General features: G+C 44.8%; 1 protein-coding gene across 2 annotated transcripts in view; it reads left to right on the top strand.

Annotated features, from left to right (window-relative positions):
* The window catches only part of LOC137504028 (kinesin-like protein KIF28P), a 524,300-nt gene extending 501,373 nt beyond the window's left edge, over window positions 1-22,927 (top strand). For both annotated transcript variants that reach the window (XM_068231935.1, XM_068231937.1), the window contains one exon: window positions 22,716-22,927. In XM_068231935.1, the coding sequence (XP_068088036.1) occupies window positions 22,716-22,877 (162 nt within the window). In that variant the 3' untranslated portion in view covers window positions 22,878-22,927. The remainder of the gene's footprint in view (window positions 1-22,715) is intronic.
* Window positions 22,928-23,223: the final 296 nt, after the last annotated feature.

A 23,223-nucleotide genomic window follows, 5' to 3' on the forward strand; every position in this document is an offset into this window, starting at 1 on the left:
GGTTCACTGAACACAACAGCTAGGTATATGCAGTGAGGTGGGTTCACTCAACACAAAAGGTAGGTATATGCAGTGATGAGGTGGGTTCACTGAACACAACAGCTAGGTATATGCAGTGATGAGGTGGGTTCACTGAACACAACAGTTAGGTATATGCAGTGAGGTGGTTTCACTCAACACAAAAGGTAGGTATATGCAGTGAGGTGGGTTCACTGAACACAACAGCTAGATATATGCTGTGTTGAGGTGGGTTCACTGAACACAAAAGGTAAGTATATGCAGTGATGTGGGTTCACTCAACACAAAAGGTAGGTATATGCAGTGAGGTGAATTCATCCAACACAAAAGGTAAATATATTCAGTGAGGTGGGTTCACTCAACACAAAAGGTAGGTATATGCAGTGAGGTGGGTTCACTGAACACAAAAGGTAGCTATATGCAGTGAGGTGGGTTCACCCAACACAAAAGGTAGGTATATTCAGTGAGGTGGGCTCACTCAACACAAAAGGTAGGTATATGCAGTGAGGTGGGTTCACTCAACACAAAAAGGTAGGTATAAGCAGTGAGGTGGGTTCACTCAACACAAAAGGTAGGTATATGCAGTGAGGTGGGTTCACTCAACACAAAAGGTAGGTATATGTAGTGAGGTGGGTTCACTGCACACAACAGCTAGGTATATGCTGTGATGAGGTTAGTTCACTGAACACAACAGCTAGGTATATGCAGTGAGGTGGGTTCACTCAACACAAAAGGTAGGTATATGCAGTGAGGTGGGTTCACTCAACACAAAAGGTAGGTATATGTAGTGAGGTGGGTTCACTGCACACAACAGCTAGGTATATGCTGTGATGAGGTGGGTTCACTGAACACAACAGCTAGGTATATGCAGTGAGGTGGGTTCACTCAACACAAAAGGTAGGTATATGCAGTGAGGTGGGTTCACTCAACACAAAAGGTAGGTATATTGTGAGGAAACGCGGAAAAGCCGCCGCGTGTACTCAGAACAGGGCGGCTGATTCCGCGTCCAACGCGGCGGTTTGCACGCATAGGCCTACATCCAGTAAGATGGCCGAACGCGGAGGAACCGCCGCATGCCTGTCCAGCACGGCAGGTGATTTGCAACACGTCTGGTGTGGCTGGGACTGATAGTCCACACAGGTTCAGAAAGACGCGCAGAGAGACAGAACTTTTATGACAGCCAGAAGGGAGTCAGCTGACCAAGCCGGTCAGCTGACGATTTAACCAGTTCCCATTGGTCCAGCACTTAGGGGAAGCGCTGGAGAGCGCTTTGCTATATATACTGGGTGCTGGTCATTCTCTGGTTGTCTGCTGTTGCGATCACTACGTGGAAGCACTCAGACCTTTTGTCAGATTCTGTGTTATATCTCTGTTATACTTCAGACTAGTTCCAGGGTGTTGATGATCACGGACCTCACTCCCAGATTAGGGACTTGTGTTATATCTCTGTTATACTTCAGACTAGTTCCAGGGTGTTGATGATCACGGACCTCACACCCAGATTAGGGACTTGTGTTATATCTCTGTTATACTTCAGACTACTTCCAGGGTGTTGATGATCCAGGAGCTCACACCCAGATTAGGGACTTGTGTTACCAACCTGTTATACGTCAGACTAGTTCCATGGTGTTGATGATCACGGACCTCACACCCAGATTAGGGACTAGTATGATCATTCTGTTATTCTTCAGACTAGTTCCAGGGTGTTGATGATCACGGAGCTCACACCGAGACTAGGCATTGTATATTATCTGTTATGACCTTCTGCTTTCCTGACCATTCCTCTGCTTTCTGATTCGGTACCACGCATATCTGATATCAAGTTGCCAAACCCTGCCTGTCTTGGATACCGAATCAGCCTTCTGTCTTTGTACCTTATCTGTCTGTTGCCGACCTGGCTAGTCCGACCTTGAGAACTATCTCCTCTGTTTAGAGATAGTTCACAGATCTGTCAGTGACACCCCACCCTTGGTGTCACTCACACTCTGGTCCTTCCTTCACTCAGCCTGACTCCCCCCCTTTGGGAGCCTCAGGCCGAGGAAGGAGCCTGTCCTTCAGGCAGTATCCCATACTGCCTTGTATCCCCTTTACGGGGACCCTCAAAGTATTACTGTTGCACCAAACACTCATATTACTCAGGTGTCCAGAGGTTAGAGATATATCTGATTATCGGTGATACTGCAGATCATCAATAATTGGGTATATATCTGTATTCTCGGTGATATTGCAGATCACCGGTAATCAGATCGTTACAGAACGGCAGACCAAACACAAATGGACGCACTCACCAGTCGTCTGGGCACACTTACCACCTCGGTGGATAACATCAACCAAGTGCTGGGTAGCCACCGGACGTTAATAGACGCCTTATCTGGATCTGTACAAACCCTCCAGACGGCTGTGGATAAAGTGCGATCTCCTCCTAGCACAAACATACGTATGCCTGTACCCGAAAGATTTTCTGGTCACAGATCTGACTTCTGAAATTTTAGAAGTAGAGTGTTATCATACTTTGAGTTAAGACCTAAGTCTTCAGGCACTATGGCCCAAAGGGTTACAGACCTGGGCATACAGTCTCCCCATCGGTCACCCAGCCCTGCCCTCTGTGGAAGAATTTTTTCAAGCTATGGCTGTAATTTACGATGACCCAGACATTGCCTCGACTTCTGAGTGGAAGCTCAAACTTTTGCGTCAAGGCAAGGGTCTGGTAGAAGATTATGCTGCTGAATTTAGGAGATGGTCGGTATCGGCCAGGTGGGATACTTTTGCCCTGTTAGATTGTTTTTTATCAGGGTTGTCAGACGAGGTCTCTGATCTTATGTTAAGTCAGCCTGAACCCAAATCCATCGATGAGGCCATTTCATCAGCCATTAGAATAGATCGTCGGCTGCGCTATCAGAGGCAGACCCGGGGAAAAAAACACGTGAGAATGGTGTCCCATGCTGTGCCCCCAGTAACTCCTATTCCCCCCGCATCACCTCCCCCTGAGCCAATGCAGATTGGTCGGTCAGAATTGTCCCAGGTGGAGCGGAAACGCAGAATATCAGAGCAGCTCTGTCTGTATTGTGCAGAAAGGGGTCATAGAGTGCAGAACTGCCCTAAGAAATTGGGAAACGCTACTGCCTAGGTGTAGTTGGGGGTAATACCCTAGGCACAGTGGCGTAGCTAAGGAGCTGTGGGCCCCGATGCAAGTTTTACAATGGGCCCCCCCAAGCACTCTATACATAACAATTGATATGGCGCACCAAAACCTGCCAATGGCAACTACAGTGTCAGAGTATCAGTAGTGTTCAAAGTATCTATAGAAGTCATTATTATGGGCACAGCACCAAAAGAGAGCTAATAATGCAGTTGAGGGAGGGCCCTTCGGGGCCCCTCTGGCTCAAGGGCCCCGATGCGGTCGCAACCTCTGCAACCCCTATTGCTACGCCCCTGCCTAGGCGTACAATTTTTCCCCTAGATGAGAAACGTTTGCTTCTTCCTTGTACTATTTCATGGGAAGATAAGTCTGAAGTCACTGAAGCCTTCATTAACTCAGGCTCAGCGGCTAATTACATAGTTACATAGTTATTTTGGTTGAAAAAAGACATACGTCCATCGAGTTCAACCAGTATAAAGTACAACACCAGCCTGCTCCCTCACATATCCCTGTTGATCCAGAGGAAGGCGAAAAAACCCTTACAAGGCATGGTCCAATTAGCCCCTAAAGGGAAAAATTCCTTCCCGACTCCAGATGGCAATCAGATAAAATCCTTGGATCAACATCATTAGGCAAGTAATTGTAGCCATGGATGTCTTTCAACGCAAGGAAAGCATCTAAGCCCCCTTTAAATGCAGGTATAGAGTTTGCCATAACGACTTCCTGTGGCAATGCATTCCACATCTTAATCACTCTTACTGTAAAGAACCCTTTCCTAAATAAATGGTTAAAACGTTTTTCCTCCATGCGCAGATCATGTCCTCTAGTCCTTTGAGAAGGCCTAGGGACAAAAAGCTCATCCGCCAAGGTATTATATTGCCCTCTGATGTATTTATACATGTTAATTAGATCCCCTCTAAGGCGTCTTTTCTCTAGACTAAATAAACCCAGTTTATCTAACCTTTCTCGATAAGTGAGACCTTCCATCCCACGCATCAATTTTGTTGCTCGTCTCTGCACCTGCTCTAAAACTGCAATATCTTTTTTGTAATGTGGTGCCCAGAACTGAATTCCATATTCCAGATGTGGCCTTACTAGAGAGTTAAACAGGGGCAATATTATGCTAGCATCTCGAGTTTTTATTTCCCTTTTAATGCATCCCAAAATTTTGTTAGCTTTAGCTGCAGCTGCTTGGCATTGAGTACGATTATTTAACTTGTTGTCAATGAGTACTCCTAAGTCCTTCTCCAAGTTTGATGTCCCCAACTGTATCCCATTTATTGTGTATGGTGCTAGACCATTAGTACGTCCAAAATGCATGACCTTACATTTGTCAACATTGAATTTCATCTGCCATGTATGTGCCCATATAGCCATCCTATCCAGATCCTGTTGCAATATGACACTATCTTCCTGAGAGTTGATGATTCTGCACAATTTTGTATCATCTGCAAAAATAGCAACATTGCTCACTACTGCATCTACTAGGTCATTAATAAATAAATTGAAGAATTTGCTAAGAAATTGGGAAACCACCGATTCAAGTTACTGCAGTGGATGACTCCTCACTGCAGGGTAACAGTCCACTGTCGCAGACTCCAGAGGTGGGAGTCGCTATTGGGGTGTTGCATAGAGAAGATTTGCATTTTTTTGTGTTACACATGACAACCTCCACGATCATTCTGGGCATGCCTTGGTTACAACTCCACTCCCCTCAGATAAATGGGCCACTGGTCAGCTAACGAGCTGGTCGTCCCATTGCTTTCATCACTGTTTGGCGAAGGTAACCTTGGGCCAGACCAAGATTCACGTGGAGGGAGTACCAGTTCAGTATTCAGAATTCTCAGACGTGTTTTGTCCTAGATCAGCCGATAAACTTCCTCCACATCGCCCTTTCGATTGTCCCATCGATCTCCGGTCTGGTTGTATGCCCCCTAGAGGTTACCTCTACAATTTGTCTGGGCCGGAAAAATTGGCCATGCAGGAGTATATCCGCGAGAACTTAGCTAAGGGGTTCATTCGCCCTTCCCGGTCACCTGCAGGAGCAGGTTTCTTTTTTGTTAAGAAAAAAGACGGAGGCCTTCGGCCGTGCATTGATTACCGGGGCCTGAATAAAATCACAGTAAAAAAATCGCTATCCATTGCCTTTGATAGTCGATTTATTTACTCAGGTCACCAATGCTAAGATTTTCTCAAAATTGGATTTGGGGGGTGCATACAGCCTGGTACGGATCAGAGAGGGCGATGAGTGGAAGACGGCCTTTAACACACCCGATGGGCATTACGAGTACCTGGTGATGCCCTTCGGGTTGTGTAACGCTATGGCCGTCTTTCAGGAACTCATCAATGAGGTGTTCAGGGAGGTTTTAGGTAAATTTGTCCTGGTATATCTAGATGATATACTAATCTTCTCAGCTAACCTCACAGAGCACAGGGCCCGTGTCAGATTTGTGTTGCACAAGCTAAGACAAAATATGCTTTATGCTAAGTTGGAGAAATGCATTTTTGAGGTAACATCTGTCGCCTTTCTGGGGTATTGTAAGGCCCTTCAGAGTACCTGCTCACAAATCAGCTCCAATGCCCCAATCTAACACCACACGCTTCACCCTATGTGGCGCGTTTCCGCTTGAACAGGAGGTGAGGAAGTAACACCTACCTGACTTCGGTTACACCCAGGCCTTAAGTGTGCAAAGTATTGGAGCTGAATGCAGGGTGAGCAGATAAACCTCCAGGCCAAACAAGACACACAGAATATATCGAGTCCAGAACAGTCCAGGGTCATACACGTAAGATCAGATATGCAAGGTACAGAGCAGTAGGCAATAAGCAGAGTCTAATAACAATCCGAGTCAGGGCAGGCGGCAGGCAATAACAGAGTCCAGTAACAATCCGAGTCTAGGCAGGCGGCAGGCAAATAACAGAGTCCAGTAACAATCCGAGTCTAGGCAGGCGGCAGGCAAGAGTGGTCGAGGTACAGGTGTAAGAAATACGATATTGCTGAAAATATTGCATCAACAATGAGATATTAATAAAGACAACAATACCGATTTCTCGTAAGTTCTAGGTGGTCGTTTGGCTAAGAAATACACATCAACAACAGTATAAATAAAGTTTATATTGCAAGTGGTATTTGCGATACAGGTACAGATACTGATGAACTACAGAAAACAACATGTACAGAGCAATCCAACCATACACACACATAAAGTTTAGGAAACAATGCCCACAATGCCTACATTAATATATAACATTAGTGCAGCTTCCCACTAAATCTCCTCCTTACAGCCCACATTACACAGACCCATTTACATCTTACCACAGCCCCACCAGCAGATCCAAGAAGCCACTTCTCACCCCCGCAGATTCCAGCAAAAGACCCCTCACAGCAACAAGTCAAAGACAATATACCCCTTGACTTCACCCCCTCACCATGCATCACTTCCCTTTGAGAAGGCTCAGTGTGATTGGCTGAAAGGATGCAGATTTAAACTTTATCCCCGCCCAGGGTCAGTTAGCAGGAAGTGAAGTCTTTTGTCTTAGAAACATGTGCTCTAAGAATGGATTTTCAAACAGTCCAATTCTTACAATCCCCCACTTGAAGGTGATCGAAATTTATGAGAGAACCTTCACCAAATCGTAACAGTCCATAGATCCATGAATGGGAATTAAATTGGATTCCAATGTCCATATTAAGAGTCCATCAATGTAAGTTTCCCACAAAAAATAAAGTTCTCCTTTTATGCAAATATTTTCCAAATTGCAGATGTAAAAGTTCATAACGACTCCAGTGTGGATGCATTCAGTCTCTTGCACAGTCCCAGAAGTTATCAAGTCGTCTGCACATAGCACATCCGGCTCAGGGTTCCAGCACACTGGATTCTTGGATAACCTACATTTGCGCAAAATAACAGAACACAAAACAACACAGTTCACAGAATCACAAGACCTACCCCATTATGTACTTTAAGCAGCTTTGATAGGACTTCCGATTGAAAATGACAATGATATATCAAGACACTGCATGGGACCCATACCTTTTCCAAGATTACCAATTTGGAGACTAGCACACACTTCATCCACTACTACTCCATGTTCAGGTCATGCCTAGAATGCAAACATCTGCCATTACCTGCCCAGCTCACTGTCTCAGCTCTCTGATCACTCACCACTCTGGGTAGTCACACTCCAGCTCTGTGTGGCTTCCATTGCCGAGTCCCTTTCTCAGCTTTCACTGGTTCACTGTGGTTTTACGCGGTTGCTGAGATTTTGCACTTAGACATCCATGGCAAGTTACACCTGCCTCTCCACTTACTCAGCCCGCACTGACAGTACCACGTCACACTCTGGCAGCACTCAAGCATGCCACTTACCAAGCCAGGATGGACTCATGATGCTCCCACACTCAGTTTGTGTAGCACACGGCACCTCACATGCCACAGATGCTGGGAAATTAGCCAAAGAGCTCCACACTCCGTGATTCTGAAACAGACAGGTTAGCAGACAAAGCACAGCAATGGAACCTCATTATGATTTCATAGCTGCAAAAGCATATGCGTGAACTATATTACCTACTAAGTACAATAGTACTGCAAACTGAGCCAATCACTAGGGTCACCCATGTCTCTGTACATCAGCATCATCTCCAATTGTGACTCTGTAAATGTGCAACACATAGAACACATTATAAAAGCATAACAGACTTAGATATCTGGACTGTAACAACCTGAATACAATGTGTTTGAACCACTCTGTAAAACAATCTCTATAAGATATAGACATACACAGTTTAATCTCACTACACAATCGTGTGGACCTTCGACTGCATTTATAAAAACTTTCATGGGTGAAGATAATCATAATGAGAGCACATGGGGCTTACAACTTCTGCTGAATCTAATCAACAACTGTGGCTAAATCTTAGCTTAGATATGATCTGCATATGGTAGCTGTACATTTACATTAACAATAGGAACAGTTTAAAGTGTACTTTCTGTAACAAAACATCTGCACTAGAGCAAACATCCCCCACTTGACTATCTATAAAACCCCCAACCTAGTAAAAGGATTGAAAGCAAAAACTGTTGTTGTGTGCTTTGCAATTCTCGAGTATATGCAAAGTACCTGAAACAAAGCTCATAACCAGAAACAAAAACTCCAGATTGAACAAGGCCTTACCATTTGTTCATTAACATTATTGACTTTACATTACAAATTTTAAGGCATTTTAAATCTGGTTTTCCCGAAATAAAATTGTTGCCTTTGTAAAACGCTATATTCAAAAACATTTCAATGGCCCGCAACTTTGTGCATGGGTCCTTACAAGAGGTGAGAAAACAAAAATTCAATCTTACCTGCCATGCCTTCAGGCCATTCACAAAACCCTCTACTATAGTAAAGTAACAAAGGCAACCCATTCAGATTTACATAGCTACAGTCAGCACCTGAAACTACAACAGTAATTTAGAATTTAACTTTTCTGACTGTAGATAAAATGATCAATTAAATAAAGAGGCTTATTCCTAACTCTAAAAATATGTTAGGATCCTCTTTATACATAAACGCATACATAGACAGACAAACAACAAAACACAGCCAGGATCTTCTTTTGTTCCTCGGTTTCCTACGAAATAGAAACTGAAAAACCATTATTTACATTTGACAAAGTTCCTCCTAGGAAAACTGTGTTCTGGAATGTTCCTCATTGTTCTACATTCCAGCATCTCCTGCTTTATTTCACTAACCTCCTGAGCAAATTTCCCTCGAAGCCAACTTACCTCAGCTTGTAATTGCTCAGTCTGTGATCTGAGAACTTTGTAAGGAACCCAGGCCCTGTCCTGGCTCCTCTGCCTGCTCTCCCACCTAGGAGAGTACACCTCCGTTTCTCTCCTCCTGGTAAGGAATTTATTATCTCTGAAATAATTCTGCCTGTCTCTCCCAAGTGACGGGCAAAACTGTTTTATGTGGCCCTGCTCCCCACATTGGAAGCACCGCCGGGTCTCATGCCTTCTCTGGGGCTTATTCACTATATGTACAGCGCTGTCCCTTACGGGCTGAACAGCAAACACCTTATTGAAATTTCTCTTGTGCTGCACTGACGATTTGAAAGGGTTCCTTTTCAAATCATCTCTTGGACTCTCTAAAGTCCTGTTCCCCTGAATGGGCCTTTCCAGAGAATGCGCCTCCTGCTTGCTCTCTGGCAACTCAATAACTGAACAACCACTGCATCCAAAAGAACTACTATAATCAGCATCACTTTCACTTGGACACTGATTAACTGCTTCACTACTGGAGGACACAGACAATGTTTCCAACTTGCATTGTGCATCCTTCAACTGCTCAGTCAGACCCGCATTCTGACGAAGCAATCTTTTATTTTCCTCAACAATTTGTTGCTGGGTAATGGCAACCACATTGGCCTCTTCAGCAGCAATTGTTAAAATGGAGACTGCACTTTGTAAGTCTTTTACATTGTCCTTCAGCCTCTGAACCTCATGTTCTAGGTTTGATTTTTGTTCAACAACACCCCTGTATTTCTCTGCTATCCATTGGGCTGCAAAAATAAGCATAGCTTTGCCCTCCTTTTTCTTCAACTTCTTATTATTTATCAGATCATAAACATACATCTGGGCATGCTTCCATGGATCTACGGAACTGTGCAATATATTCACAATACCTTCCTGGTTCTTTACTTTAGTCTGTTTTAAAAGCAATAATTGCACAGAGGTCTCCATTTTGTTTACCCCCAAACAACAAAATGGCCAGTCTATTCAATGCAAACACTTTGATCTCTGTACACAACAATAGGCAGAGTTTACACTGAAACTCACAGGCTACCTCACCACATTGCTTGGCTGCTTGCACAATTTCTCCCAAAACTGTCTGCAGTATAACATCAATATCAAACCTAAATCACAAATCCAACATCCAATATTATACAGCTATTAATATGCTTTCCCGCCAAATCATAACACACCTCCTACCTGGCTCGCCATTTATGTAAGAAATACGATATTGCTGAAAATATTGCATCAACAATAAGATATTAATAAAGACAACAATACCGATTTCTCGTAAGTTCTAGGTGGTCGTTTGGCTAAGAAATACACATCAACAACAGTATAAATAAAGTTTATATTGCAAGTGGTATTTGCGATACAGGTACAGATACTGATGAACTACAGAAAACAACATGTACAGAGCAATCCAACCATACACACACATAAAGTTTAGGAAACAATGCCCACAATGCCTACATTAATATATAACATTAGTGCAGCTTCCCACTAAATCTCCTCCTTACAGCCCACATTACACAGACCCATTTACATCTGACCACAGCCCCACCAGCAGATCCAAGAAGCCACTTCTCACCCCCGCAGATTCCAGCAAAAGACCCCTCACAGCAACAAGTCAAAGACAATATACCCCTTGACTCCACCCCCTCACCATGCATCACTTCCCTTTGAGAAGGCTCAGTGTGATTGGCTGAAAGGATGCAGATTTAAACTTTGTAATGTAATGTAATGTCTTTGGCGATTTATAAATACAATAAATAAATACATACATAAAAAAATATGTATTGGAGAAGGAAAATGCATTCGTGTAGGGAGAAGTGTCTATGTATTGGAGAAGGAAGATGTGTCTGTGCAATAGTGTAAGAGGAAGTGTTCATTCATGTATTGGAGAAGGAAGATGTGCCTGTGCAGTAGAATGGTGAGAAGTGTCTATGTATTGGAGAAGGACGATCTGGCTGTGCATTAGTGTAGGAGGAAGTATCTATGTATTGGAGAAGGAAGATCTGGCTGTGCATTAGTGTAGGAGGAAGTGTCTATGTATTGGAGAAGGAAGATCTGGCTGTGCATTAGTGTAGGAGGAAGTGTCTATGTATTGGAGAAGGAAGATGTGCCCGTGTATTAATTTAGGGAGAAGTGTCTATGTATTGGAGAAGGAAGATGTGTCTGTGCAATAATGTTAGAGAAAGTGTTCATGTATTGGAGAAGGAAGATGTTCCTGTGCATTAGTGTAGGAGGAAGTGTCTATGTATTGGAGAAGGAAGATGTTCCTGTGCAGTAGAGCAGGGAGAAGTGTCTATGTATTAGAGAAGGAAGATCTGGCTGTGCATTAGTGTAGGAGGAAGTGTCTATGTATTGGAGAAGAAAGATCTGGCTGTGCATTAGTGTAGGAGGAAGTGTCTATGTATTGGAGAAGGAAGATGTGCCCGTGTATTAATTTAGGGAGAAGTGTCTATGTATTGGAGAAGGAACCCGCCCAGGGTCAGTTAGCAGGAAGTGAAGTCTTTAGTCTTAGAAACATGTGCTCTAAGAATGGATTTTCAAACAGTCCAATTCTTACACAGGCAAAGGTCAAAATCCAGGAATCCAATGACACAGAAGTATAACAGCACCCAGGCAACTAGCAAAAGCTAACGCTATCACGGGAAATGACAGGAAGCACTCAGCAGGCTTATATTCTACATGCAACCAATCAGTGGCCGGCCACATGCACCCAACAGCCAATCACACACAGGCATTAATCAGCTGACAGTGAGGTCAGCTGAAATAGATGACCACAGCAGACCAACTGACCCACCCAATACTGACCAGCAAACCTTTCTGACAGTATTAGTCATAGCACAGTGGTAAAACTCACCACCTCTGATGTGGGAGACCAGGGTTCAATCCCAGGCAGGGTCAGAAATTATTATTTCATATTTAAATAAAACCCCTGCTAAGTGTCAGCTGACTACCTCAGTCGTCGCCTCAGAGCATACTGCGGCTGAGAGGAGCGGATCCTTACAGGTATATAATTTCCACCTCGGGCCTTTCTATGGACCCTGCCAAAGTCTCTGCTGTCCTGGAGTGGCCTCAGCCAGTAGGATTGAAGGCCCTCCAAAGGTTCTTAGGATTCGCAAATTACTATAGAAGGTTCATAAAGGGGTACTCCACAGTCATTGCACCCCTCACCAGTCTCACTAAGAAAGGGGCAGATACCAACCACTGGTTCCCCGAAGCTTTGGCTGCTTTCTCCACTCTGAAAGAGCTGTTTTGTTCTGCACCCATCTTGAGACACGTCGACACATCCTATCCCTTTATTGTAGAGGTGGATGCCTCAGAGGTTGGGGTAGGGGCTGTGCTGTCTCAACGATCTGGGTTGCAGGGAAGATTACACCCGTGTGCCTATTTTTCTCGTAGGTTTTCACCAGCGGAGAAAAACTACGATATAGGCAACAGGCAGCTCCTAGCCATTAAATTGGCCTTTGAAGAATGGCATCATTGGCTAGAAGGAGCAGAACATACGATTACAGTTTACACTGATCACAAAAATTTGGAATACATTGAGGGGGCTAAGACATTGAGTCCCCCGTCAGGCTCGATGGTCACTATTTTTCTCGAGATTCAGATTTGTAATTACGTATACTCCGGGTAGTAAAAATATTAAAGCAGATGCTTTGTCCAGATGCTTTGAGCCAGAGACAGCGCAGCCCTCAGACCCAGAGACTATTATCCCACAGAAAGTGGTATTGGCAGCCACAGAGACCTGGAAGAACTGGATGGAGACTTTAAGTCCCTTCCAGCAGGATGTTCCTAAGGGAAAACCTGAAGGGGTCATGTTTGTACCATTGCCGTTTCGTCTCCAGATATTGCAGATGTTCCACTCCCACAAAAATGCTGGACACCCTGGGGCCTCCAGAACACAGGACCTTGTTGCTAGGTGTGCTTGGTTGCCTTCATTGGCAACTGACTGCAAGGAGTATGTGAGAGAATGTGCAGTGTGTGCGAAAAGCAAACCCTCCCGTCTGGCACCTGTGGGAACATTGCAGCCTTTGCCCACCCCGAGTGAACCATGGACCCACTTATCCATGGATTTTGTGGGTGAGCTCCCAAGGTCTGAAGGCATGTCGGTCATTTGGGTGGTAGTCGACAGATACAGCAAAATGGCCCATTTCGTGCCCTTGAAAGGACACCCCTCGGCCCAGGAATTGGCCGATCTTTTCATCATGCACATTTTCCGGCTACACGGTATCCCGGAAAATGTAGTGTCTGATCGGGGAGTCCAATTTGTCTCTAAATTTTGGAGGGCATTTTGTCATCAATTGGGCATGGAACTATCATTTTCATTGGGCTACCACCCACAGACAAATGGTCAGACCGAGAGAATTAATCAGTCACTGGAACAATTTCTCAGGTGTTATGTTGCAGATGCGCAAAATGATTGGGTCAAATTCTTGCCATTTGCAGAATTTGCACACAATAATTTAAAGAGCTCTTCCTCTGGATTCTCTCCATTTCAGGTGGTAACTGGAAAGTTGCCTAAGTTCTCCCCACTGCCAGTAGCTTCCACTCCGTCACTGGAACAATTTCTCAGGTGTTATGTTGCGGATGCGCAAAATGATTGGGTCAAATTCTTGCCATTTGCAGAATTTGCACACAATAATTTAAAGAGCTCTTCCTCTGGATTCTCTCCATTTCAGGTGGTAACTGGAAAGTTGCCTAAGTTCTCCCCACTGCCAGTAGCTTCCACTCCGTTTCCAGCTTTGGAGGCTTGGCAAGAGTCATTTAAGAACATTTGGGGGAATGTGAAAAAGAATTTAGAGAAGGCCTTTCAGAGTCAGAAAGGTCAAGCTGACAAGAAACGTTCCATTGAGTGGAAGTTCCGCCCAGGAGACTTGGTCTGGGTGTCCACTCGTCATTTGTATTTAAAACAGCCTTCGCCCAAGTTAGGACCCAGATTTGTGTGCCCTTTCCCAGTAACCAGGAAAATCAACAATGTTACTTATGCCATTGATCTTCCTGCCAGCATGCTTGGTGTAAGATCGTTCCATGTATCCCTGCTTAAGCCAGCAGTGCATGTAGGTTCCACTCCTCCTCCCCCTGTGATGGTGGATGACCAACCTGAGTATGAAGTGGAAAAGATTTTAGATTCACGCATTGTACAGAACTCAGTACAGTATTTGGTTCACTGGAAGGGTTATGGTATTGAGGAAAGAACATGGGTACCTGATTGCCGCATGCATGCAGATGAATTAAAGAGGGAATTCCACGCCCTACATCCTGAGAAACCGGGTAGGAGCTGTCCGGAGTCCACTCCTCGGGGGGGGGGTACTGTGAGGAAACGCGGAAAAGCCGCCGCGTGTACTCAGAACGGGGCGGCTGATTCCGCGTCCAACGCGGCGGTTTGCACGCATAGGCCTACATCCAGTAAGATGGCCGAACGCGGAGGAACCGCCGCATGGCGTGATAGCGGTGCAGCGGATTCCGCGTCCAGCACGGCAGGTGATTTGCAACACATGTCTGGTGTGGCTGGGACTGATAGTCCACACAGGTTCAGAAAGACGCGCAGAGAGACAGAACTTTTATGACAGCCAGAAGGGAGTCAGCTGACCAAGCTGGTCAGCTGACGATTCAACCAGTTCCCATTGGTCCAGCACTTAGGGGAGGCGCTGGAGAGCGCTTTGCTATATATACTGGGTGCTGGTCATTCTCTGGTTGTCTGCCGTTGCGATCACTATGTGGAAGCACTCTGACCTTTTGTCAGATTCTGTGTTATATCTCTGTTATACTTCAGACTAGTTCCAGGGTGTTGATGATCACGGACCTCACACCCAGATTAGGGACTTGTGTTATATCTCTGTTATACTTCAGACTAGTTCCAGGGTGTTGATGATCACGGACCTCACCCCCAGATTAGGGACTTGTGTTATATCTCTGTTATATAGGTAGCTATATGCAAAGAGGTGGGTTCACCCAACACAAAAGGTAGGAATATGCAGTGAGGTGGGTTCACTCAACACAAAAGGTAGGTATATGCAGTGAGGTGGGTTCACCCAACACAAAAGGTAGGTATATTCAGTGAGGTGGGTTCACTCAACACAAAAGGTAGGTATATGCAGTGAGGTGGGTTCACTCAACACAAAAGGTAGGTATATGCAGTGAGGTGGGTTCACTCAACACAAAAGGTAGCTATATGCAGTGAGGTGGGTTCACCCAACACAAAAGGTAGGTATATTCAGTGAGGTGGGTTCACTCAACACAAAAGGTAGGTATATGAGTGAGGTGGGTTCACTCAACACAAAAGGTAGGTATATGCAGTGAGGTGGGTTTACTCAACACAAAAGGTAGGTATATGCAGTGGGGTGGGTTCACTCAACACAAAAGGTAGGTATATGCCGTGATAAGGTGGGTTCACTAAACACAACAGGTACTAGGTTTATGCAGTACTGGCTATTACAATGTACACCTGTCACACAGGTAGTCACTGAATGTGCTGGGCCTGGCTGGCAGTGGCACACACATACACACAGTATGAATTATCAAGGTTGTCTATGCAACACAAGTGTCAGTGGGACACACAGAAAAAAAAATAGATCACAAGAACAAGATTAGCTCTCAAAAGAGCTGTTGTGGGGTGCTATTTTAGCAATAAGAATCAGCCAGGAGCAAGCTAACAAGCTTACAAGAGCCTAACTAATCTTTCCCTATGAGAGTCTGCTAGCAGCTTTCCCTATTACTGCAAGGACACGTGTGACTGTAATGGCCGGTACTGCCTGCCTTATATAAGGGGGGAGTGGCTCCAGGAGATAGTGTAGCCTGATTGGCTACAATGGGCCTGCTGACTGTGAGGTAGAGGGTCAAAGTTGACCCTAATGGTGCACTATGGGGACAAATCGAACTTCCGCAAAAGTTTGCCTTCGCTTGCGAACGCGAACCACCAGAAGTTCGCCTGGAACTGTTCGCCGGCGAACCGTTCGGGCCATCTCTAACTAGGATGCATTGTGTGTATGTGGATAGAGAACTGATTAAGGGATAGACCAAAGAGTGGTGGTAAATGGAACATACTCAAAACAGGACATTGTTAGCAGTGGGGTACCACAGGGATGAGTACTTGGTCCTATTCTTTTCAATTTATGTATTAATGCTCGAGTAGACGGAATACAGAGTAATGTAGCCATCTTTGCAGATGATACAAAATTATGCAGAATTATCAACACTAAGGGCTTGATTCACAAAGCGGTGCAAAGTGTTTGCACGCCTGTGAAAAGCCCTTTATCACGCCTAAACTCAGTTTAGGAGTGATAAGAAGAAACTCGCGCGATCTCCCGCGCGCAAAGTTTTGCGCGCGTAGCGCACCGCGCTGCGCGCGCAGTGTGCCGTGCTTCGCGCGCAGCGTCCATTGAGCCCTATGGGACTTTGCGCGCGCAGCGCGGTGCGCTACGCGCGCAAAACTTTGCGCGCGGGAGCTTCGCGCGAAGAGCAGCACAAATCGGTGATAACTCAGCTTTGCACCGCTTATCACGCCTAAAGTCTTTTAGGCGTGATAACTGAGTTATCACCGCTTTGTGAATCAAGCCCTAAGATTGATAGACATATTACAACAGGACCTTGACAACATGGCAGACACGTGGCAGATGAAATTTAATGTTGATAAATGTAAAGTCATGCAACTTGGACATACCAATGTTAGATCATCATGTTAAATAAATGGCATACAGAGGGGAACATCAGCCTTGGAGAAGGACTTAGGAATACTGGTTGATAACAAGTTAGGTAATCATATACAACGCCAAGCAGCGGAAGCTGAAGCAAATAAAATTCTGGGATGCATACAAAGGGAAATAATATCTTGAGATGCTAGTATACTACTCCCTTCCTATAAATCACTTGTGAGGCCACATCTGGAGTATAGAATACAGTTTTGTACACCGCACTATAGAAAGGACATTGACCTTCTGGAACAGGTACAAACGGCAACTATGGTAAATTAATCAGAGAGATGGAAGCTCTCACTTACCAAGAAATGTTGGACAAACTAGGCTTATTTAGCTTGGAAAAAAAGGTGACTGAGAGGTGACCTGATTAACTTGTATAAGTACATCAGAGGGCAATATAATAGCTTGTCAGATTCGTTTTTGTCCCTAGGGTTGTACGACGGACAAGAGGACATGAGGAAAAAAGTTTTTGCCATCTATTTAGAAAGAGGTCCTTCACAGTGAGCGTAGTTAAAATCTGGAACATCTTACCTCAGGAAGGAGTTATAGCAAACTCTATACCTACATTTACCTATACCTACATTTACAGAGGGCTTGTATGCTTTCCTTGCATTGAAGGACATCCACGGCTATAATTTTTAGGTAATTCCCAGAAGAGTTGATCCAGGGATTTATCTGACTGCCATCTGGAGTTGGGAAGGAATTTTTCCCTTTTAAGTCTAATTGGCCCAGGCCTTGTAAGGTTTTTTGCCTTCCCCTGGATCCACTGGGATATGTGCAGGTTCAGGGATGGTGTTTTATTTATTGATTTTTTTCTGGTTGGACTTGATGGACGAATGTCTTTTTTCAGCCAAACTAACTATGTAACGTATTGTCCACACACAAGTGTAAAACACTTTAATTTTGGCCATTATTTGTAAGATGAGTTATTTATGATGTTTGTACTCTGATCTGATTTATTCCTCCCAAGGTGGTTCTAGTCTAGACTAAATTATTAAAGCATTCGGCATTGCATTTCAGGAGAGGACACAACCAAGTTTTCACATACTACTCCATTGTGGTCTGTGGAGCGACATAATGGCCCTGGTTCAGCCTACTATTAAAAGCTTATATTTACATCCTTGATGCACGTTATGGAAGGGTCAACATTTGTGCACTGACAATTTGATTTCTTTGCAAAATAATAAAAAAAGACAAGTTTATTGCATACACCACTGTATAACCTAACCACGTACAGTAGAGTCCCAGTTGTCTGGAACTCAGCTAACCAGCATTCTCAACCAAACAGGCACAAATTGTCAACAGTACTCACCGTTGTGAAGGCCAACTCCTTAGGCTGTTTTTGTGGGCTCTGCTGAGCTTAAAGAGGAACTGTCGCAAAAATCTTAACATTTAAAACACATACAAATAAGAAATACATTTCTTCCAGAGTAAAATGAGCCATAAATTACTTTTCTCCTATGTTGCTGTCACATACAGTAGGTAGTAGAAATCTGACATTACCGACAGGTTTTGGGTTAGTCCATCTCTTCATGGGGGAGTCTCACCATGGCCTTTAAGGTAGCCATACACTGGTCGATTTGCCATCAGATTCGACCAACAGATAGATCCCTCACTGATCTAATCTGATCAGAGAGGGATCGTATGGCTACCTTTACTGCAAACAGATTGTGAACAGATTTCAGCCTGAAACCGTTCACGATCTGTGGTGGTGGTGCTGCCGCCGCTTGCCCCCCCCCCCCCCCCCCGTCCCGCATACATTACCTGCTCCGCCGGCACGACTCCCGGGTCTCCGCTCTTCTTCTCCGTCTCCGCTCTGGTCTGGTCTCCGGCATGCTTCCCTTCTTCCTGTCTGGGGGAAGTTTAAACAGTAGAGCGCCCTCTACTGTTTAAACTTCCTGCCGGGACAGGAAGAAGGGAAGCATGCCGGAGACCAGACCAGAGCGGAGACGGAGAAGAAGAGCGGAGACCCGGGAGTCGTGCCAGCGGAGCAGGTAATGTATGCGGCTCTATTGCGTCGATCGTCGGGCACTCGAACGCCGCTAGCGATGCGCTCTTTACCCACGGACGATCTACGGTTATTTTCCGCACGGCGCGATCGACGGGATCGGACGGAATGGATCGAAATTCGGCGTGTAGCGTGAACGATTGGCAGCAGATTCGATCCCAGTGATCGAATCTGCTGTCGAAACGGCGGCAAATCGGGCCAGTGTATGGCCAGCTTTATTCTTTATACAATACAATACAATAACATTTCTATAGCACTTTTCTCCCGTAGGACTCAAGCGCTTAGGCTCTCTCAGATTCAGTAATTGGTAGTAGGATGAAGTATTCACACAACAAAAGTTATATTTCCGCAAATGCCAAACTAAACAGGTGGGTTTTCAGTCTGGATTTAAACACGTCCAGGGATGGAGCTGTCCTGATCTGTTGAGGTAAGGAGTTCCAAAACGTAGGGGCAGCATGATAGAAGGCTCTGGGGCCAAAAGTTTCCAAGTGGACTCTGGGTATGACTAGATTATTAGAACCTGTGGATCTGAGAATGCGGGGATTGCTACGCAGCTGCAACATTTCTTTCATGTATCCAGGGCCCAGATTATTCAGTAATTTTGCGATGTTCTTAAAGTGAAAATAGGATGATTTCACCACAGCAGAGATGTGAGTTCTGAAGTTTAAATCCCCATCAATTAAAACTCCCAGGCTACGCACATGATCAGAGCTTTGTAGATCCGTGCCTCCTATTGCCTGTGGTGAAGACTGCAAGTTAAGTTGTTTTGTTGTCATGCGCTGCCCTCCGATCAGAAGGACTTCAGTTTTGCCTGCATTTAGTTTCAGCCAGTTGTCATTCATCCATTGCTGTAGTTCACATATAAAGACATTCCCTGAAAAAGATTTACGAAAAGATGCTGGCCAGCCTCTCTGCTTGCTGCACACTTATTTTGCAGTTGGATGGCGCAACTGCCATTCACTAAGTTAGGGCCCGGTTCACATTAGCGGTGGCCGTCCGGAATCGCCGTGCCGGAGCCGGACCGCTTGCAGAACGGACGGAACGGACGCACGGCAATAGCAATGAAAGCCTATGCGTCCGTTCACATGCGTCCGTTCTGCCGGACCGGAGCCGGACCGGATCCGGACCGGATCCGGACTCCGGCGTCCGTTCCAACATGCGCTATTTTTTGGTCCGGCTCCTCCGGCAGCCGTATCCGGGGCGGAGCCGGACTGCACCATCCGGCCAATACAAAGTAATGAGAACCGGAGAGCGCACAACACACTGGCTACAAAAACCGGACGTTCTACCCCACTTCCTATGCATTTTGGATGGGGACCACATGGAGTTCACAGAGTGGGGCAGCAGCGATTTCATGCTGGAGCTCTAGGCAGCAACATGTCTGATATAAGTCTGATAACGAGGAGGCGAACAACAGAGAATTCCCAGGTATACGAAAAATGCCTGGATCCATGGTCCCAACTGCAGTCTCTGTATCCACGGATGGTCTCCACACGTCCACCTGTCTCCAACAATGACCCCAGACCCTTCTGCTGACCTCCCAGACCCCAGGTATTTACAGGTTGTTATCTCCTTAAGAAACCGGATCCGGACCGCAACCGTGTTCACACCGCACGGAAACCGGATGCAAACGGACCGGATCCGGACCGAATCCGGATAGGAACCGTACGGATCAGGTCCGGTCCGGATACGGTGCGGTCCGGACATCCGGTGCGGTTTTGACAAAACCGCAAGTGTGAACGGGGCCTAAGTGCTTTTAAAAATAAAGAAAACCCTGAGAACCCCCCATGAGAAGATGGGCTAGTCCAAAATCTGATGGTAATGCCAGATTTCTACTACTTACTGTAAGTGACAGCAACATAGGAGAAAGTAATTTATAGCTCATTTTACTCTGGAAGAAACGTACCTCTTATTTGTATATGTTTACACATATTTAAAATTTTAAGATTTTCGCGACAGAGGTCCTTTAAAGACTGGGTTTCATGGCTCCCTTAAGGTTAACTGATCAAAGTTTCAGGATGTAGATTCTACGTCCTAATTATCCCCCTTGTGTGTTCTAGGACGTAGAATCTACGTCCTGCATTAATTCTTGCCGTCTGCCACCGCTGCGCATGCACGTGCGTGCTCTCGTGCCTGCACGTGACTGCGCGTGCACGTGACCGTGCACGCTTGTGCACAGTCATGTGAATGGTCAAGTGAATGATTTGTAAAACAAAGAAACCGAGAGCCCAATATGGTGAAGTACGTATTGGAGACGGGAGAGAAAGTGGATAGTAAGTAAATTATACTCACAAACCAGGGTTACCGCAAAGGCAACCACTGTAGAAGCAGGCAGGGCCGGAGCTACCATAGGAAAAAATAGGCAACTGCCCCAGGGCCCCAGAGCCTGTAGGGGCCCCCAAGTTGTCCCTCCCCCATGTTAACTGTTGCTCTTCAGGGTCTCTGCAGAGTCTGTTAAGTTGGGAGGTGATTGGGGGAGGGTCAGCAGCCAGCTCAGGGGCCCAGGAGGGAAGTTTGGCTGCAACAAAGGGCCTCTAATGACGCTTTTTGGTCGGGGGGGGGGGGTGTCTGTTTGGGGGCCCCCAGGCTAATTTTGCCCTAGGGCCCAACTGTTACTTTAACCGGCCCTGAAAGCAGGTGGAGAGATTAGGCCTGTCCCCACTCAGGACTAAGATGTCGCTCTCTATAGGATAGTAAAAAAAGGGTATAGACACCCCTCCACCTTGGGGTGGACGCAAATATGGTAGACGGTGTACAGAGGCGCCAAATGTATAAAATATGCTAAAATTGTTAAAAAGTTCAGGAGGCGGTGGTGGACTCGACCTCCCCAAACAGACACACAAGCTGTCAATATTCAGGCAAGACAAACTTTTATTCACATACTTCGATATAACAGGCAACATGTTTCGCAGGTATATTCCTGCTTCCTCAGGCAATAATGTACGGAGTAATACACAGCAAGGGGTCTAGTATGCACCTGGTGTCTCTGGTGCCAGGTGCATACTAGACCCCTTGCTGTGTATTACTCCTGTACACCGTCTATGAAGTGAATGATTGTTGTTAGCTAGCAACAATCATTCAATAAAGTTAGAAAAAAAAAGTTGTAAAAGTAAAAAAAAAAAAAAAAAAAAAAAAAAAATTTTTAAAGTGACATGGGCCCAATAAAATAAAAAGTATTTTGTTTTTATTCCACATTAATTTTTAACCCGAAACTAGCCTATTAACCCATTATTAACCCCTTCAATACCTATGCCTGTTTATTAACATTTAATGACTGCTGCCAGTAGCGATCGGTTGCAATCGCTAGGGCGAAAGTCTCAGGCCCCAATTCTCTACAGATGTAACATTCTGCCATTGCCTAGTGATGCATCTGTACAGCACTCTGATCCCTGAACTATCGCCCTAGCGAACGCATTCGATCGCCACAGACGCGCAGACTGGGGATAACGGTCCGCCACATGCTCAGCTAAAAGTAAAATGTGGCATATGGGGTATCATTTTAATCGGGAAGGGCCAAATAATTCATTTGTAAATGTTTTATAACTGTGGGACGTGCGGTGTGAAAATTAGGAAGGGTGAGAAATGGAAAAATGTTTGTTTCCTGCATTTACACCTAATTTTTCCCCATAAATGGACTATAAAACTGAATAGTTTTGGGAGACTAATATTACCCAAAGAAAGCCTAGATTTTACTTAAAAAAAACAAGACATGTATCACTAAGACGGCATAAATCATTAAAAAGTTACTGCTGTATCAAAATAACACAGCTGAAGTGTCAAAAATGTCAGGAACTTTAAGGTGTAAAAACCGTGGAACAAGAACCAGTTAATATACTTTCAATTACTGTATTTTAACATTTAATCCAGAGTTCATGGTATGTACATAGAATGCAGTATAGTACTGTATAACCTTTTTTTTTTTTTTTAACGAGTCTCAAGCAACCAAAAAGCACACTTATCAGGCATCAGTCAAACCCTGTCATTGCCAGATAACCGAGACTCTACTATATATAAAATTAGCACGCAAAAACATACTTTTGTTAATCAAGATGTATTTTTTCCAGGAGGAAGAAAACATTTATTTGATGCGACTTTTTACAGAGAAACAATCGCAAATGTTCAAGGATTTTTGGCAACAACTTGAATCTTGTATTTGCAAGTTAAAAACTGATGTAGCAGAAATTGTGAAGAAAAAAAGACAAGAGGTTACATATGTAAAAAGCTAAATTTATAACAAAGGATAAAACCACACACCTTGTACTAAATACAACTTTAATAAAGCTCTTTATTTTTACTTGTACATATTTTTTCTTTGTATGATTTTTTTTAAATGTCCTTTAAACGCTGTTTTCTGTTCCTGTTTCACGTTGTTTTGTCTCCATTATTTGTTTACCTTTGGGTAAATGATTTTCTTTAAGTGGACACATACTAAGGGCTCTTTCACATCTACAATGCGTGCAGGAGCCGTTCTCCTTCACGCGTTGACTAGCCTGCAGCGTCCTGTCAGGATGCAGTGGTTCGATGCAATCAGCAGCGGTAGTAATTAATTCAACCCGATGGGAAAATGTTGGC

The sequence above is a fragment of the Hyperolius riggenbachi genome, chromosome 4 (genome assembly GCF_040937935.1).
Source record: "Hyperolius riggenbachi isolate aHypRig1 chromosome 4, aHypRig1.pri, whole genome shotgun sequence".
Classification (NCBI taxonomy): Eukaryota; Metazoa; Chordata; class Amphibia; order Anura; family Hyperoliidae; genus Hyperolius; species Hyperolius riggenbachi.